The sequence below is a fragment of the Bombina bombina genome, chromosome 5 (genome assembly GCF_027579735.1).
Source record: "Bombina bombina isolate aBomBom1 chromosome 5, aBomBom1.pri, whole genome shotgun sequence".
NCBI classification, from domain to species: Eukaryota; Metazoa; Chordata; class Amphibia; order Anura; family Bombinatoridae; genus Bombina; species Bombina bombina.
In genome coordinates, this window is record NC_069503.1 from 715,938,965 (window position 1) to 715,959,401 (window position 20,437).

The 20,437-nt window shown below is 37.5% G+C and overlaps 1 protein-coding gene across 1 annotated transcript in view; it reads right to left on the reverse strand.

Annotated features, from left to right (window-relative positions):
• ADTRP (androgen dependent TFPI regulating protein) overlaps window positions 1-20,437 on the reverse strand; it is a 130,122-nt gene that overhangs the window by 61,286 nt on the left and 48,399 nt on the right. Inside the window, exons 3-4 of the mRNA XM_053713105.1 lie at window positions 12,949-13,050; window positions 7,158-7,273 (exon numbers count right to left, since the gene is read on the reverse strand). Of these exons, the coding sequence (XP_053569080.1) occupies window positions 7,158-7,273; window positions 12,949-13,050 (218 nt within the window). The remainder of the gene's footprint in view (window positions 1-7,157; window positions 7,274-12,948; window positions 13,051-20,437) is intronic.

The window sequence follows — 20,437 nt, forward strand, 5'->3', positions numbered from 1 at the left end:
CTTGGATGACGTCCCTTAAAGGAACCGTCATTAGTCGGGAGACATCGGAAGAAGAGGATGGATCCGCGTCGCCTGCTTCAAGATGGACCCGCTCCGCACCGGATGGAAGAAGATCGAAGATGCCGCTTGGAGAAGATGTTTGCCGGTCCGGATGTCCTCTTCTTGCTGGATAGGAGGAAGACTTTGGAGCACCGGATTATGGATCGCCAACCCCCGCTTGGGTTGGATGAAGATCTTGGAGCCAGGACGGATCGGTGATACCTGGATGGTGAAGACAAGGTAGGAAGATCTTCAGGGGATTAGTGTTAGATTTATTTAAGGGGGGTTTGGGTTAGATTAGGGGTATGTGGGTGGTGGGTTGTAATGTTGGGGGGGGGGGTATTGTATGTTTTATTTTACAGGCAAAAGAGCTGAAATTCTTGGGGCATGCCCCGCAAAGGGCCCTGTTCAGGGCTGGTAAGGTAAAAGAGCTTGTAACTTTTTTAATTTAGAATAGGGTAGGGAATTTTTTATTTTGGGGGGCTTTGTTATTTTATTAGGGGGCTTAGAGTAGGTGTAATTAGTTTAAAATTGTTGTAATATTTTTCTTATGTTTGTAAATATTTTTTTATTTTCTGTAACTTAGTTCTTTTTTATTTTTTGTACTTTAGCTAGTTTATTTAATTGTATTTATTTGTAGCAATTGTGTTTAATTTATTTATTGATAGTGTAGTGTTAGGTTAATTGTAGGTAATTGTAGGTAGTTTATTTAATTATTTTATTGATAGGGTAGTGTTAGGTTTAATTATAACTTAGGTTAGGATTTATTTTACAGGTAAATTTGTTATTATTTTAACTAGGTAACTATTAAATAGTTCTTAACTATTTAATTGCTATTGTACCTGGTTAAAATAATTACAAAGTTGCCTGTAAAATAAATATTAATCCTAAAATAGCTATAATATAATTATAATTTATATTGTAGCTATATTAGGATTTATTTTACAGGTAAGTATTTAGCTTTAAATAGGAATCATTTATTTAATAAGAGTTAATTTATTTCGTTAGATAAAAATTATATTTAACTTAGGGGGGTGTTAGTGTTAGGGTTAGACTTAGCTTTAGGGGTTAATACATTTATTAGAATAGCGGTGAGCTCCGGTCGGCAGATTAGGGGTTAATAAGTGTAGGCAGGTGTCGGCGACGTTGAGGGGGGCAGATTAGGGGTTAATAAATATAATATAGGGGTCGGCGATGTTAGGGGCAGCAGATTAGGGGTACATAGGGATAACGTAGGTGGCGGCGATTTGCGGTCGGAAGATTAGGGGTTAATTATTGTAAGTAGCTGGCGGCGACGTTGTGGGGGGCAGGTTAGGGGTTAATAAATATAATACAGGGGTCGGCGGGGTTAGGGGCAGCAGATTAGGGGTACATAAATATAACGTAGGTGGCGGTCGGCAGATTAGGGGTTAAAAATTTTAATCGAGTGGCGGCGGTGTGGGGGGACCTCGGTTTAGGGGTACATAGGTAGTTTATGGGTGTTAGTGTACTTTAGGGTACAGTAGTTAAGAGCTTTATAAACCGGCGTTAGCCAGAAAGCTCTTAACTCCTGCTATTTTCAGGCGGCTGGAATTTTGTCGTTAGAGCTCTAACGCTCACTTCAGAAACGAAGAAAGATCCCATTGAAAAGATAGGCTACGCAAATGGCGTATGGGGATCTGCGGTATGGAAAAGTCGCGGCTGTAAAGTGAGCGTTAGACCCTTTAATCACTGACTCCAAATACCAGCGGGCGGCCAAAACCAGCGTTAGGAGCCTCTAACGCTGGTTTTGACGGCTACCGCCGAACTCCAAATCTAGGCCTTTGTGTTTACCACCTCAAATGGAAGTTTATTCCATGAATCCACCACCCTTTCTGTAAAAAAAATGCTTCCTCAAATTTCTCCTGAAACTTCAATAAAGTTAATCACACTATTTTTTTCCCTCAGTGCATATAAAAGTTATATTTATACTATACTGCAGTCTATTAAGTGTGCAATAGCATTATGTCTATAAAAACAATGTACATACCTTTATAAAAAATACTTTATTGCTAAACAAAATGTTAACCATCACCTGAGCCTTCAGTGAGTCAGGGGCCCCTATTTATCAAAGATCAGGTCCGCAACACCTCGCTAAATGCGGAGAGCAATACGCTCTCCGCATTTAACAGTGCACCAGCAGCTCACAAGAGCTGCTGGTGCAACGCTGCCCCCTGCTGAGGTGTCAATCAACCCGATCGTATTCGATCGGGTTGATTTCCTGTGATTCCTGTCTGCCTGCTCAGAGCAGGCGGACAGGTTATGGAGCAGCGGTCTTTAGACCGCTGCTTCATAATTTGTGTTTCTGGCGAGTCTGAAGACTCGGCAGAAACAGGGGCCCACAAGCTCCGTTCGGAGCTTGATAAATGGGCGCCATAATCTTTTTGATGGTGGTGTGCATATAGGTTTGTATATATATGTATTCATTGACATTTATGTGTTTATATGTGTATATATGTGTATTCATGGGCATTTATGTGTTTATATGTGTATATATGTGTATTCATGGGCATTTATGTGTTTATATGTGTATATATGTGTATTCATGGGCATTTATGTGTTTATATGTGTATATATGTGTATTCATGGGCATTTATGTGTTTATATGTTGGAAAAAGGCTCAGATAGACTTGTTCGACACAGAGTTGCCACTAACCTTCAATTTGTAAAAAGAGCAATATCTGTGAATATCTGCAAATACAGGTACGCCTGTATTAATATACGGCTAGATTACAAGTTTTTTCAGTAAAAACTTGCGTTGCTAACAAGCCTTTTTTTTCCAGCGCACACTTTAAACAACGCTGGTATTACAAGTTTTCTGAATGGCTGCGTTAGCCTCAGAAAAGTGAGCGTTGAGCAAATTTAGCGACACTTCTCCCTGTAATACCAGCGTTGCTTATGGTAGCGGTAAGCTGGCTAAAACGTGCTCGTGCACGATTTCCCCATAGGAAACAATGGGGCTGAGCTGGCTGAAAAAAAACCTAACACCTGCAAAAAAGCAGCGTTCAGCTCCTAAATCAGCCCCATTGTTTCCTATGGGGAAATACTTTCTAAGTCTACACCTAACACCCTAACATAAAACCCGAGTCTAAACACCCCTAACCTTACACTTATTAACCCCTAATCTGCCGCCCCCGATATCCTCGCCACCTGCATTATATTATTAACTCCTAACCTGCCACTCTGGACACCGCTGCCACCTACATTATAGCTATGAACCCCTAATCTGCTGCCCCTAACATCGCCGCCACTATAATAAATGTATTAACCCCTAAACCGTCGCACTCCCGCCTCGCAAACACTAGTTACATTTTATTAACCTCTAATCTGCCACCCCCAACGTCGCCGACACCTACCTACAATTATTAACCCCTAATCTGGTGACCCCAACTTCGGCGCTACTATAATAAATGTATTAACCCCTAAACCTAAGTCTAACCCTAACCCTAACACCCCCCTAACTTAAATCTATTTTTAATAAATCTAAATAAAATTTCTATAATTAAATAAATTATTCCTATTTAAAACTAAATACGTACCTGTAAAATAAACCCTAATATAGCTACAATATAACTAATAATTACATTGCAGCTATTTTAGGATTTATTTTACTTATTTATTTATTTTAATTAGGCACAATAGTTATTAAATAGTTATTAACTATTTAATAAATACCTAGATAAAATAAATACAAATATACCTGTAAAATAAACCCTAACCTAAGTTACAATTACACCTAACACTACTCTATAATTAAATGAATTACCTAAACTACCTACAATTAAATACAATTAATTTAAATAAACTAAATTACAAAAAAAACACACACTAAATTACAGAAAATAAAAAAGAAATTACAATATTTTAAACTAATTACACCTAATCTAATCCCCCTAATAAAATAAAAAAGCCCCCCAAAATAATAAAACACTAAATTACAATTAGCCCTTAAAAGGGCCTTTTGCAGGGCATTGCCCCAAAGTAATCACCTCTTTTACCAGTCCTTAAAAGGGCTTTTTGCGGAGCATTGCCCCAAAGTAATCAGCTCTTTTACCTGTAAAAAAAAGAAATACAATACCCCCCCAACATTAAAACCCACCACCCACATACCCCTACTCTAAAACCCACCCAATCCCCCCTTAAAAAACCTAACACTAACCCCCAAAAGATCACCCTACCTTGAGCCGTCTTCACCCAGCCGGGCCGAACTCTTCATCCTATCCGGGCAGAAGAGGACATCCAGACCGGAAGAAATCTTCATCCAAGCGGCATCTTCTTTTTTCATCCTTCCGCAGCAGAGTGGCACCATCTTGAAGACCTCCGACATGGAACATCCTCCTTGCCTGATGACTAGATGACGAATGACGGTTCCTTGAAATGACGTCATCCAAGATGGCGTCCCTCGAATTCCGATTGGCTGATAGGAGTCTATCAGCCAATCGGAATTAAGGTAGGAAAAATCTGATTGGCTGATTCAATCAGCCAATCGGATTGAAGTTCAATCCGATTGGCTGATCCAATCAGCCAATCGGATTGACCTCGCATTCTATTGGCTGTTCCGATCAGCCAAAAGAATGCGAGGTCAATCCGATTGGCTGATTGGATCAGCCAATCCGATTTTTCTTAGGTTAGGGTTTATTTTACAGGTATAAATAAAGGTTAGGGTTTATTTTACAGGTATATTAAAGGTTAGGGTTTATTTTACAGGTATATTTGTATTTATTTTATCTAGGTATTTATTAAATAGTTAATAACTATTTAATAACTATTGTGGCTAGTTAAAATAAATACAAAGTTGCCTGTAAAATGAAAAGAAATCCTGAAATAGCTACAATATTATAGTGTAGCTATATTAGGGTTTATTTTACAGGTAAGTATTTAGTTTCAAATAGGAATAATTTATTTAATTATAGTAATTTTATTTAGATTTATTAAAAATAGATTTAAGTTAGGGGAGTGTTAGGGTTAGACTTAGGTTTAGGGGTTAATACATGTATTATAGTAGCGGCAACGTTGGGGTCGGCAGATTAGGGGTTAATAATTGTAGGTAGGTGTCTGCGACGTTGGGGGGGCTGATTAGGGGTTAATATAATTTAACTAGTGTTTGCGAGGTGGGAGTGCGACGGTTTAGGGGTTAATACATTTATTATAGTGGCGGTGATGTCCGGTCGGCAGATTAGGGGTAAATAAGTGTAGTTAGGTGGCGGCGATGTTGGGGACGGCAGATTAGGGGTTAATAAATATAATATAGGTGTCGGCGATGTTAGGGGCAGCAGATTAGGGGTTCATAGGTATAATGTAGGTGGCGGCGATGTCCGGTCGGCAGATTAGGGGTTAAATAATTATATTACAGTATTTGCGATGTGGGGGGGCCTCGGTTTAGGGGTTTATAGGTAGTTTATGGGTGTTAGTGTACTTTTTAGCACTTTAGTTAAGAGCTTTATGTTCCGGCGTTAGCCCATAAAACTCTTAACTACGGACTTTTATATGCGGTAGGAGTCTTGGAGGTAGAGGCTATACTGCTCTTCTTCCAAGACTTGTAATACCAGCGTTGGGAAAATCCCATTAAAAAGATAGGATACGCAATTGACGTAAGGGGATTTGCGGTATGGAAAAGTCACGGAAGAAAAGTGAGCGGTACACCTGTACCTGCCAGACTTGTAATACCAGCGGGCGTTAAAATGCAGCGTTAGGACCCCTTAACACTGCTTTTTAAGGCTAATGCCGAACTCGTAATCTAGCCGATAGTGTTGGTTATGCAAAACTTGGGAATGGGTAATAAAGGGATTATCTATCTTTTAGAACAATAACCATTTTCACGGAGACTGAACCTTTAAGTATGATCTTTTGGAAAGGTGCTATAGAATACCAAGAGAAAAATGGTAAATCTGGTAACAGAAGTTCATTTGCAAAGAATTCATAAAAGTTTACTATTGATTTCCATGTCCCTTTGAAATAGTTTGCTGGGCATATTTCATGATCTACGACGATTTAAATGATTTAAATAAGCTTATTTGTTGCATTGCTTTATATTACATGCAGGCATTTTAATACTCAGTAAAGGATTTGGGCCACAAGGGCATGTGATGCTATTGCACTGAGCTGTGGGAAAATGTTTTAAAGAACACTAGATTAGTTCACTGGGAATTTAAAGCTTATGCAATGTATACCCTCAGCACCTATAGGTGAGCAGAAGGGTCAGGCTGAGAAATAAATGTAAGGGGCAAGGGGCGGTGTTGATGCAAGGTAGAAGCCAACAGCTACAATCAGAACCGACTTATGCATGTACTCAGTAGGAACAGTGCTTAGGGCCCATGATACATTTAGGGGCCCATGAAAATGTTTTCATCTCTATTAAAATCTTCTAAAATAGCTGACCTCACAGTCTGTCTCAGCCTTCCTCCCTTTGTGCATTTGTCAATGACACAAGCTGAACCAAGGTGGACCAGCTATTTGTAGGTGCTTCTCTTAAACCTAGGTATGATTTCGGGAAAGGAGCTAAGTTTCAACAAAAGGTACAAAGATAAAGAGGTAATTCTCAAAATAGAAGTAAATTGGAAAGTATTTGTTTAAAACTATTCTCTCAGTATGAATCAGACATTTTTATTTCAGAGTTTGTGCTTTTAAGAAGCTATATCACTAAAGCGATGTTCGACATTCAAATGTTAGAATGAATATTTTCCTTGACGCTTTTTTATGGATGGTTTTTACTATTGAATGTTTCAAATATTACATTTTCCATATTTTCAAAGTAATATCAAATTCTAGGAAAAGCATACAACATATCAAAATGATCAATATAAAACATTAGAATATTACATTTGAATGTCTTATTTGAATATTTTTCACATCTAAAATAGGGAAATGCAATATTTCTTTGCAACAACGAATGTTTGAATACAAATATCAAACATTCATTTAGAACAGATAAATGCCAGCAACATATATACTTTTTAAACAAGCGCTTTGAACCATAAAAGGAGGGATGGATATGACCCAGTAAAAAGTATCTCAGAACCGGGGGCCCGATGGTCTAAAGCTCTCTGCTATGGCGAGGTTATCTAAGAAGTCTCAACAGCACTGCTTATTACTTGACTTACCAACTTAAATAAGATAAAGAACACAAACCCAAGAGGGTGAGTCCACTTTTCTTTGGTGGATAACGATGAGGAGATGCAACCATTTCTACAACAGCCAGAGGAAACACAGCTGTGTGCTGAGAAAACAACAAAGAGAATGGTTAGCTTGCAGTATACTTAAAGGGATGTTAAAACTTAAAGGGATGTTAAAGACTTAAAGGTCTGACTCATTGTAGTAACAAAAAAGCACTAAGCAGTGGATAATAATTAATAGAATCATTGCAATATGTATTACTCATCATTTAAAATATTTTACCTTTAAATCCTTTTTTAACTTTATTTCTGCAATGTCCTTTACTTCCTGTCCCAGCCCCTCAAGGAGGAGGAGGCCTCAAACGGAAGGTAAAGGTATATTGTTTCTTTTGAAGCGTTGCTAGGAGACACCATAAAATAGCTCCAGTTAGTGTGTTGCCCATGATCAATATAAGATTTATTATCTTATAATCATGGGACCTAAAACTTAAAGGGATATGAAACCCAATTTTTTTCTTTCATGATTTAGAAAGCACATGCAATTTTAAACAACTTTCCAATTTATTTCTATTTTCTAATTTGCTTCATTCTCTTGATATAATTTGTTGAAAAGCATACATAAATAGGCTAAGTAGCTGCTGATTAGTGGCTTTACATAGGTGCCTTGTGTTATTGGCTCACCTATGTGCATTGCTATTTCTTCACCAAAAGATATCTAAAGAATGAAACAAATGAGATAATAGAAGTAAATTGGAATGTTGTTTAAAATTGTATTCTCTATCTGAATCAGGAAAGAAATTTTTTGGGTTTCATGTCCCTTTAAGTTTTGCAATGTGTGCTTTCTTGTTTTGTTGTGGGCAGGGGATATAAAACCCAAACATTTTCTTTTGTTATTCAGACATAACATTTAAAAAAAGTTTCCAATTTACTTCTATTATTACATTTGCTTGGTTCCCTACCTAGGTAGCATCTGAAGCACTACATGGCAGGGAATAGTGCTGTCATCTAAAGCTCTTGCAAATAGAAAACATTCTTGCAAAACTGCTGCCATATATTGCTCTAGAAATGGGCCAACTCCTTAGCATAGGTCCCTGCTTTTCAACAAAGGATACCAAGAAAACAGAGAGAAAAATATAATAGAAATAAATTAGAAAGTTATTTAAAATCACATGCTCTATCTGAATCATGAAAGAAAAAAAAATGGGTTTAATATCCTTTTAACTTTAAAAAAAATGAATATAAAAATAAATCTACAAATCCTCTAGTATTTATAAATAATAAAATGTGTTTCATTCTGCTCCCTTTAAACATGCGCAAGTACCACCTTGCTAAGGGACGCTGTGACATTGGCAAAGAATACAACTTTAAAATAGCTATTAAAATTCATACTCCTGCAAAAATATCAAACACACAGCCTAAAATAAATAAAACTCTCATTTTATGAAATATAGCACTTGAATTAAAAGAAACGTGAATTTATTTTAGAATTTGTTTCTCTGTTTTTGGACGCACAGTGTGAACTTGCCATGAATTTTATTTTTTTCTTCGGGCCATTATGATCAAAGCATTGTGGTAACGGCAATATTTTCAAAAGGGATCTGTCGCATGATCGAAAGTTTCATAAGGACTGGAATCAGTTTTTGAAGGTAGTCTCGCAGAAGAGGCGTTTTACTATACATCTCTGTGGGTGGCAATGCTTTTCTGAAACTGGCAATATATTCAAAGCAGCATTGCCACCTTCATTGAATATGTAATGTAAATAATTCCTTTTACACTTGTAAGATATGCACATTGACTAATTTGCGCATTCAGTGCACAACCGAATAAAAGAACGCCAGCCTACATTTATTAAAAGAATAAAGAAAGAATGTATTAATAAAAATCTTTAATACAGTACATTTGTTTCTTTCATTATTCTTTTATACATAAAGAGCAACCCAAAAAACCTGCTACACAGCCCTACATTATTAACCCCTAAAGAGCCAACCGTATGCACCATTGCAAACTTACCCCACTACACTATTATCCTCTAAAGCACCATGACCCCATCACAAACTAACCACATTACACTATAAACCCCCTAGCTGCTAAACCCCAATGACTCCTAACCTAAGACTCTCTAAGTTAAAAAAATAACATTATACTTTTAAAAAGAAAAAATACTAAAAAAAAATTAAATAAAAAGCCCCATAAAAAATACATATCCTATAACTCAACTACAAAAAAGCATATACTAGAAATAAAGACGACACCCCAAAAATTTACCTAAATAAAAAACTATCAACAATACACATCACCAACAAATTTGTATTACTCACCAACCTAAGTCTTCTCTTCTTTTCTTGATCCATTGTAACCCAAAATACAAAAGGGTAAACTACAAAAAAGGGTAATCCACAAAAAAAATAAAATCCAAGGGGTCCTTTTCTTTTCTTGATCCATTGTAATCCAAAGCATGAAAGAGTAATCCTCAAAACCAAAGGGGCCAGGTGGCTGCGTTTCCTTGGTGGCGATTCATCTGCAGAGTTCCTCCTCGTCTCATTTATTATTTGCCAGAACTCCCCTATAAAAGGGGGAAACTGGCAGCAAAAATTGAAAGGGTTGCAGGGACTGCATAAAGACAGGATTGTGGGTTTCCCTTTTTGTGGATTACCTTTACGTGTTTTGGATTATGACAGATAAAGAAAAGAAGCGGACCCCTTGGACTTTTTTGATGATTACCCTTATGTGTTTTGGATTACGACGGATAAGGAAGAGGACCCCTTGGCCTTTTTTATGTGGATTACCATTTGTGTTCTGGATTATGATGGATCAAGAAAAGAAGAGAAGACTTTGCTATTTTTGTGTTCTGGGCTTCATTTTTATTACACACTTTTTATTTTGTAGTTTAGTTATAGGATATGTATTTTTTTTTTCTAAAAGTATACTGGTATCTTTATCTTAGGGGGGTCATAGGTTAGAGGTCTTAGGAGGGTTAGCAGCTAGGGGGTTACTAGTGTAGTGGCGTTAGTTTGCGATGGGGCTTATTGTGTTTTAGGGGTTACTAGTGTAGTGGGGTTAGTTTGCAATGGGGGTTATGGTGGACACATTAGTCAAAGTAGGACATGAATAATACATCTTTAGGAGCTGTAGGGATGTGAGTATATTATACATTTATATACAATGATTTATTTATGTGTATTTTATTGTATAATGCAATAATATGTATTCTAAGTATTGTTGTAATATTAAAAATGTTTTTTTTTTCTTTTTGCATGTATTTCTTCTTTTTTTAGGAAGAAGATTTCTTGTTCATGTTACTAATATGTCATAGAAGACAGTAGCTGTGACTTTCTAATTTTACATAAGTCCTTTTCTTTAAAGGACCAGTCAACAAATTAGATTTGCATAATCAACAAATGCAAGATAACAAGAGAATGCAATAGCACTTAGTCTGAACTTCAAATGAGAAGTAGATTTTTTATAACACATTTTAAAGTTATGGATATTTCCACTCCCCTTGTACCATGTGATAGCAATCAGCCAATCACAAATGCATATACGTATAGTCTGTGAATTCTTGCACATGCTCAGTAGGATCTGGTGACTCAAAAATTGTAAATATAAAAGCCTGTGTACATTACATTTTTTTTAATGGAAGTAAATAGGAAAGTTGTTTAAAATGACATGCTGTATCTGAATCATGAAAGTTTAATTTAACCTGAGTGTCCCTTTAACTTTGCACTGTTAAAAAAATGCACTGATGTAAAACTAGAAAGTCACGGCTACTGTGTTCTATGACATATTAATATCACAAACTACAAATCTTCCTAAAAAAAGAAGAAAATTATGCAAAAAATGAAAAAATAAATTAATATTATCACATTATACAATAAAATACACATAAATAAATAATTGTATATACATGTATCCCCACAGTTTATATTGTTTTTTTCTTCATTATTAATAAGGTAGATCGCAGACATAACAAATATGTGGGTGTTCTGTGGCAGTTTGATGGGCATTGCATGGGAGTAATCTCTTCTAGAGTTTCTCATTTTCAAAGCACTATCCTCCATGTTAGAAGCACTTTTTCATCCTTATGAGTCTTGCCAGCTTTTTAGTGGCAAGAATTTCCATTGTGAGAAATCTAGTGAATGTTCAGTGAAACTTAACTTACATATGTATTGTTTAAAGAGTTACTACACAAAAAATATTTTTTGTTTTAGCGAACACAGTCTACGTTGTGTAAACACACTTTAAAGTCAAACTCTCACCACCTGCTGAGATCAGAGATGAGTGGCGACATTTGCTGAAACTACAGTACTTATTATTTCCTATGGGAGACAAATCGCCACTCGTCAGCCCACTTTCTTTCAATATATCCCCAGACAATGCTTTGATCATCAGGGCCTAAACCAGAAATACAGTGAATAACTATAAAAGTGTAATAGAGAGCGTTTGATGCATTCTGCTTATGACCTAGCAGTTGATACTACATTTGGCCATGTTTCATCTTTTGGTTGTGTACCTGAAAGCATAAATTTGTTTAACTTTCCGAAGTAATGGCTATACTCTGGGGTTACTAAAAAAAATCTAGCAACTGCAGATGTTCCAGCATATAAAATTTTAGTGACTGTATAACTATTGTTTTGTCTGTTTCTCAATAACAGTGATTCGTAGATGGTCTCAAGTAGGTGATTTCAACACCAGGCAGAGTAAAATTGGTATCTATATAATACCCTCCCTTAAATTATTAAAGGGCCATAATAGTGAAAAAATGGCATGTTCTAATCCATAAGAGCATGTCACTTTCCAACTATAAACCCTGCTTTACTGTGTATTTAACCCCTGCAAAGGAGTGAACACACAGTAGAAGTTTAGCTTCAGAGCCGCAGAGCACTGCTGATCCCGCGCAGAATCAGCCATTGATCCAATTGCTAGCTGATCCAACTCAGATGTATAACTAGCGCTGCTTATTGAATCATCAGCAGGTTCCACTCGGGACCATCAGTGCACTGCTGGTACTGAGAAGAATTTCTACTGTGTGTTTGACCCATTTGCGGGTTTTAAATACACAATAAAACAGGGTCAACAGCTCTAATAGATTGGAGCATTTATATTTTTTTTACTATAATGGCCCTTCAACATTTTAATCACATCTTCCAGCAGCTTTCTCCACCACAATTCTCTTTACCACTACTACAATAAACCCTAACCAACCTGTCCCTTATTCTCAATTAATTAACACTAATTATTAAATCGGGCTCCACTATATGTCCTAAAACTGTTACCTAAAGACCCACATTGCTCTCTGTCTGCCAGATGGGAGACATAATGACTCAGTGTCCAGCACCCCTTCAGCATGAGTCAAATGTAATAGAAGCAGCCAGGAAAAAGAGGAGAAATTACTAGGACACACCAGTTTTCAGAGGAAAAGACATGGAGGCGTGGCTGCTATATATGCATCTGACCTATCGTTAATCACAGCTGTACATGGGTCTGGCTTAAATGTTTAATCACAGCTGTATATGGTCTAGCTTAAATGTCTAATCACTGCTGTATATGTACCTGGCTTTAACTACATCTATGTATGTATTTGGTATAACAGGTTCATCAATGTGTGCGGATGGCAGAATGGATTAAACAGAGTTGTAACTGTGGCAAACAGAATGGGTTAATTACTGCTCTCATGTTTTTGCAGTAAGAATTTAAAAACAAAGGTATCAATACAATGCAATATTCTTGTTATTGTGTGAGATGCAAAGCGATGAAGGCAATATCATTTTGTTTGACTTACCATAGCATGATTAATCCATTGTGGGATGACCTTATCGATGCCCTCGGGATAAACCAGCTCTCTGTCATAAGTGTACAATGCCCAGAAGGATAAAAACACAAACTGCAATACAACAATGATGAATATTTTATTTTCAAATAAATCCACACAGTAAAACATGTGCATATTGTGTGTGTGTGTGTGTGTGTGTGTGTGTAGGGTTCACTGCATCACATATTTCACTTCAAGGTGGACCTTTACATAAATAGTGATACAAGTTTATTAAGGTTGAATTTGCCCTGTATTATTTTAAGGGACACTAAAGTCAAAATTTAACTTTCATGATCCAGAACAGCTTTTATAGACTTTCCAATTGACTTCCATTCCATTACTGAAATGTGCACAGTTGTTTTATATTCACACTTTCTGAGGCAACAGCTACTACTGAGCATGTGCAAAATCTCATAGTGTATATGTATGAGTCTGTGATTAGCTGATGGCTGTCACATGGTACAGGGACCCAGCAAACTGAAGAATTTTTCTCAGAAAAAAACACATCATTTAAAATTTAAAGCTAGCGCTATTGCATTGTATTTTTATTATGCAACGGTTGATTATGTAATTGTACTGTATTTTATGGTTTTTAAGTTGACTCAGTTTTGTTAGTTTACGTCACACACTGTATTGCTGACACAGATTGAGGATAATTAATTTGGACAATACAGGAAATTATTCACTTTTTAGGATACAGAATATAATTAACATGTCCCAAAGGAGATTGAAACATTTGTCTTGGGTTGCTGATATCCTTGATCAGATAAGAATTGCCTGGTAGTTTGGTGCTGGACTGACCTTGTTAGATGGATCAGATTGAAATACTTCAGGAAAGTTCTCTGTGAAAAGCACAAATTGGCTAAAAGAAGCTACACCCAGGTGGTAACTGGGCCATAGAACAAGCCACTGAGCGCTCGTTCCTGGCAGATTGATTCTATTTCTGTTTGTATTTCTGTATTATTTTCTCAGATTCCTTCCTAATTATTGTGCTGGAATACAACACCATGAACCAGCAAGCTACTGCTATAAGATTTTCCATTCTAACTCCATTATTATAGTAGAGACAAATGCATTATAATTTACTATACATTGAAATGTGAGTTTTATTTACATTAATACTTTGGGCCTGATACTCTAAGGTATAAAGAAAGCTGACTCATACTTAGACCCCACTTACACCTAGATTACGAGTTTTGCGCTAAACAGGGTGCGAAAATAACGCCAAAAAACTGCGTTATTGCACTCTTCATAGCGCTGCCATTACGAGTTACTGAAAAGTCACCTTGTGCTGTGCAGTATGGTGCTCCCCGACATCGCTGACAATAATAAAAGTTATTACCCCTAATCGGCGGCCCCCCCGACATCGCCAAAATCTAAATAAAGTGATTAACCCCTAAACCTAAGTCTAAAAAAAAACCTAAGCTACCCATTGCCCCTAAAGGGGCATTTGTATGGGCATTACCCTTAAAGGGCATTCAGCTCTTTTACTGCCCTTAAAAGGGCATTCAGCTCTTTTACAAGCCCAAAGCCCTAATCTTAAAAAAAAACACCCCAAAAAAAAACAAGAAAAACCTAGCACTAACCCCAGAAAATCTACTGGGTTTCTGAAGTCCGGTCATCCATCCTCATCCAGGCAGCAAGAAGTCTTCATCCAGGCAGCGACACCATTATCCATCTCGGGGGCATCTTCTATCTTCATCCCGGTGGCACGGAGCGGACTATCCTGGACGTTGATGACATCCTGCGCAGAGTGTCCTCTTCATACCATCCCCGCTGTACACTGAAGTTGAATGCAAGGTACCCTTTTGAAATCCTGTTGGCTGTTCAAAACATCCAATAGGATTAGAGCTACTAAAATCCTATTGGCTGATTTGAACAGCCAATAGAATTTTTATTTTTATTTTGGGGGGCTGGTTGGGTGGCGGGTTTTACTGTTAGGGGGACTTTGTATTTTTTTTCTAGGTAAAAGAGCTATTTAACTTAGGGCAATGCCCTACAATAGACCCTTTTAAGGGCTATTTGTCACGCTGATCCTCGAGTTCTGGCGATGGGGTCATCCCCGGAAGTTTCTGGAAGTATACCCCGGATACAGTTGCCTACACTTCCGCAATGATCCTCACACCTTCCAGTCTCATCAGCCAAAGGTCACTTTTATCATTTCTTTATTGAAAGACAAGGCCCTAGCCTGGGTCGCTCCTCTTTTGGAACAGAGTGCTCAACTCCTGAACGATGCTGATGCCTTAATTTCTGCATTATCTTCCGTATTTGGTACCACTTCTACTGCAGAGTTTCTCTTGGATCTCCGCCAGAGCAATAGATCGAGTTTCGCACCTTGGCACATGAGACCAGTTGGGATGGCAGTGCTCTCAAAGTGGCCTTCAGGAGAGGTCTTCATGAGCGTTTCAAGGACGAGCTCATTTATCTTGATGTTCTATCTTCTTTGGATGAATTCATAACACTTTGTATCAGTCTGGATTCTCACTTTCAGGAGAGACAAGCTGAGAGAGATAGAACACACAGAATCCTTCCCTCTTGTCCTCCTATTCGTCCAGTCTCTAGACTATCCTCTACCCCTTCAGCACCTCCATTTACCTCTGAAGAGGAACCCATGGATCTCTCTTCACTTAAGCCCTCTGAATCTGAAAGACAGAGAAGAAGGAGACTGGTACTGTGGAGATTGGGAATTGTGGTTCTAATTCTGACCAACTCAAGAATTGTGATATACTGCTGGGAAAAGTCAACGCTTAAAGGATAACAGTGGGGTACCTCTAAGCATGGCCACTACTAAATCCCCTCACTCTTCTCGGATCCTGGTACCTGTTACCCTTACCTTTCTTTAGAATTCTGTCCATGCTCAGGCCTTTATTGCTTTAGGGGCAGCTGGAAATTTTCTGGATCACCGTTTCATGATTCATGCAGGGTTGCCTCTTCTTCAGAAAAAACAATATCTTAAAATAACTACTCTGGATGGCACTGCCCTTGGATCTGGTTTAATCCATTTCGAAGCAGCACCCCTAACCATAACTGTGGGAGTACAAAATACAGAACAATTTCATTTTGATGTCATTCATTCTCCTGCACAACCAGTTATCCTTGGTCTTCCTTGGCTACGTAAACACAATCTTCACTTCAACTGGACTGAGGGGCAGTTGGCTTTCTGGGGTAAATCCTGTTTTCACTCCTGCCTGGCCATGGTTACTCCGCTGCATCACGTCCCTATAGCCAGCCTTCAGACCCCTTCTAATCTTCCCTTAGTATATGCAGAATATAAAGATGTTTTTGAAAAGAAATCAGCTGATTTGCTGCCACCTCACTGTCCTTAAGACTGCAAAATTGACCTTTTTCCTGGAGCCCCACTTCCTAAAGGGAGGACTTATCCGCTCTCCAAAGCTGAAACCAAGACCATGGAGGAATATGAGTTTGATCAAGTTCAGATCCAGTTCCTTGGCTATGTTATCTCGAAGGAAGGTTTTGCCATGGATCCTACAGAGCTAACCACTGTTCTGGAATGGCCTCAACTCACCTCAATAACCCCTTAGTGACCACAGCACTTTTCAATTTTCTGACCGTTTGGGACCAGGGCTATTTTTACATTTCTGCAGTGTTTGTGTTTAGCTGTAATTTTCCTCTTACTCATTTACTGTACCCACACATATTATATATAGTTTTTCTCATCATTAAATGGATTTTTAAAAGATACCATTATTTTTATCATATCTTATAATTTACTATAAAAAAATGATAAAATATGATGAAATAATTTGAAAAAAACACACTTTTTTTAACTTTGACCCCCAAAATCTGTTACACATCTACAACCACCAAAAAACAACCATGCTAAACAGTTTCTAAATTTTGTCCTGAGTTTAGAAAATACCCAATGTTTCCATGTTCTTTGCTTTTTTTGCAAGTTATAGGGCAATAAATACAAGTAGCACTTTGCTATTTTCAAACCATTTTTCTTTAATTAGTTACATTGGAACAATGAGATCTGTCAGGAATCCCTAAATATCCCTTGACATTTATATATATATTTTTTAAATATATATTCTGCCTTGTAGGATCGCCCCTTAGCCCCCAATCATGAACCCCCCCAAACAGCTCTCTAACCCTTCCCCCTCTACCTATTTGCAGCCATCTTGGGTACTGGTAGCTGTCTGCCAGTACCCAGTTTGCCATATAATTAGCTGTTATTTTTTAAGTAAAAATAAAAAACACAATGTTTCTGTTGTGTAGCTGCCCCCCTCAATAACCTACCCCCACCCCCTCCCAGATCCCTTAGATACAATTTTCCTCCCTCGTCTCCCTCCTTACCTTAACAGTTTGTCTCATAGTGTAGCGTTCCCACCTGCTCAAGCATGCACGCTCCCGTCGCCCTCACATGATCCCGCCCCCCTCTGCCACTCTGTGGCCGATGCAGAGAGGGCCACAGAGTGGCTCTCTCTGCATCGGATGCCTACATTTTTTTATTGCAGGATGCCTCAATATCGAGGCATCACTGCAATAACATGAAAGTGACTGGAAACGATCAGGATCACTTCCACCTCTTGAAACCCCTGACGACGTACAGGGTACGTCATTGGTCGTTAACAACCATTTTTTGTAGGACGTACCCTGTACGTCATCGGTCGTTAAAGGGTTAAGGAAACTACAGAGATTCTTGGGGTTCTCCAACTATTATCGTAAGTTTATAAAGAACTTCTCCCAAATAGTTGCTCCACTCACTGAGCTGATTAATCGAAACAGAGACTGCAATAATTGGCCTCCTGTAGCTGTGGATGCTTTCTCATATCTGAAAAAGGTAATTTGTTCTGCTCCTGTGCTCTGCCATCCTGATCCTGACCTTTAGTTCACTTTAGAGGTTGATGCCTCCGAGATAGGAGCTGGTGCAGTCTTAACCCAAAGGGACTGTTTAACCTCCAAGTTCCACCCTGTAGCCTTTTTCTCAAAATGGTTCACTCCTACAGAAAGGAATTATGATGGGGAGAGAGTAAGCGCTAAAAAGCTTAAAAGGCTAGTAAAAGGTACATTTTAATACATATAAAAATTTACAAATGACAATGAGACGCATGGATCCATGTCTGACTTAACAAAAAAATATATAATAAACAAATCTAAAAATATCTAAAAATATCCAATGGAGTATAGCATGTGACGCTGACTTAGTGAGCCAGTGATGAGGAGTTAGAAGGACATGTACATTCAATAATATAAACAACCTAAGTGAGTGATTGAGTGCACACAATAGCTTTCAACAAAGAAAAATAGCATTCACAAAAAATAGTGTTCACAAAAATTGGCGTACATAAAAAATGTTCAAATGTTCAACCGGTTATATGTAAGTGAATCCAGTAGTGTTTCCTCCAAAGTGACGTGTAGAAATATAACGTGAAGTCAATAATAGTAGAATGTAAACGTTGAGTGGGTCAAATTATTGCGGTTCAGCTGCTAAATTAAAAAATTGTAAATCCGTGAGGTGTATAAAAATAAAAATAAAAATAACTTGTGAAAAAATCCACGTGGAAAACTTGAATTCAAATGATAAACAAAGGTCAAAAATCAAAAGACAAAAATCAAAAGACAAAAATATCAAAAGACAAAAATAGAAAATCAGTGATAATATTAAAAAGCACTAAAGATCTAGTGAAAACAAATCCTTAATTCAGATGTTAAAAATCCTTGGTAAGATCCATAACAAACAAATACATCGATAAAATACCTAAAAGGGAACAAAAGAGAAACAAATAGTGCAACACTGTATATGATATATAATATAGGTAATTAAAACCAAGCTCACCAGTATGCCAACGCGTTTCGGCCTAGACTAGGCCTTTCACAAGACTATACTGTATCAGAAAATCTGGGAGCTTTAAGTAGGGTCAGTGTTGAAATGATTGGTGCTGTTTTGGCGCCATTTTTAGAGGCACCTCCCTTTCCTGTTTCACCCATTGCATCTCTGAGAAATTTCCTATGTTATGTTTCCTGTTTCACCCATTGCATCTCTGGGATATTTCCTATGTTATGTTTCCTGTTTCACCCATTGCATCTCTGGGATATTTCCTATGTTATGTTTATGTTTTCCCATCTTAAAGGTTAATTGGTTCCTATTATTGCCACAAATTCTAGTATAAATCTAGATTTTCCTATTTATTTGTTTTTTATTTTCATTATTAGGTAATAGTAGCGTTTTGTCAATGTTGTTATTATTATATTCTGTGTTAACTCAGTTAGTTTTCTGGGCGGGTTTCCCCTTTCTTTGGGCTCAAATTGCTTATTTATTTACATGGACTGGTTCTCATTTATGAATTGCCCCTGTTAATGTCAAAAACTTAATTTCCAATGCGATCTTATTTTGAAAATTGCTATGACATCAAGGGCCCTCAAAGATAGGATCAGGGAACACATCCTATGCATAGAGAAAGGCAGAATAGATACCCCACTCTACAAGCATTTTGCAACTACCCACAAGGGGAATCTGAAAGATTTTAGTTATTTTGGGATACAGAAGGTCAAAAAAGACTGGAGAGGAGGAAACCATGAGCAAAAACTACTATTCAATGAGTCAAGATGGATATTTATGATGGACTGTCTATACCCTAGAGGTTTAAATCAGAAAGAAGACCTTGCACACCTGATCTCCATTAAATGACATCTATTAAATAACAACCACCATCCATCTCCGAGTGCTCAAATATGATATGACCTAAGTTAGAGAGATAGGATCCCAACATGCGACCGCTAAGTTGGTTACCCCACACAGTATCCCAACTAAATATTTACCTCCGCATTCATCACTATTTTCTATGTACCTATAAAGGGAGATCGAATACATGAAAGCTATAAACTAGAGTGGAAGTGAAAATCGAAAATACTAACCCTCTCCGTTTCCTATAAAAACCAAGGGAAATGTAAAAATTTAGAGTGGGCATAATACTTGTTCTGTATTACAAAATGTTAGTCGCTCATTAAAGAACAAAATCATATCAGAGAGAGAAACATAACATCAGGCATAGGACAATTTGGTCACAAAGATACATCAGCACCAATGAGTAAATATACAAGCATAAGTACATTTGTCAAGTAATTAACACCTGGCAATAGATCCATACACGGGAATAATAGACCTAAAGAATTGCGACAATGTCGTATTGAATACACCCAGCTTTGTCAAGCTGAACACATTCAGTTCGACAACTTTAAAATTGTCATATTCAACTAAAAAAGTATCATAGAAAAGAAAAAACCCTGTATTCATACACTGGTCTATACATAACAATCCAATGTAGGACTACTTAATGTGTGAAATGAAATATCATAATTTGAAGATTTTGTATCTTGTATCCTCTACCCCACGTCTGCCCCAAAGTCAAACAGAAGACATCACTTTGAGTGTATTTACGTCTGATCTTACACCAGCTGATTTCTGGTTAATGGTCACCTAAAGTCCTTTATATAC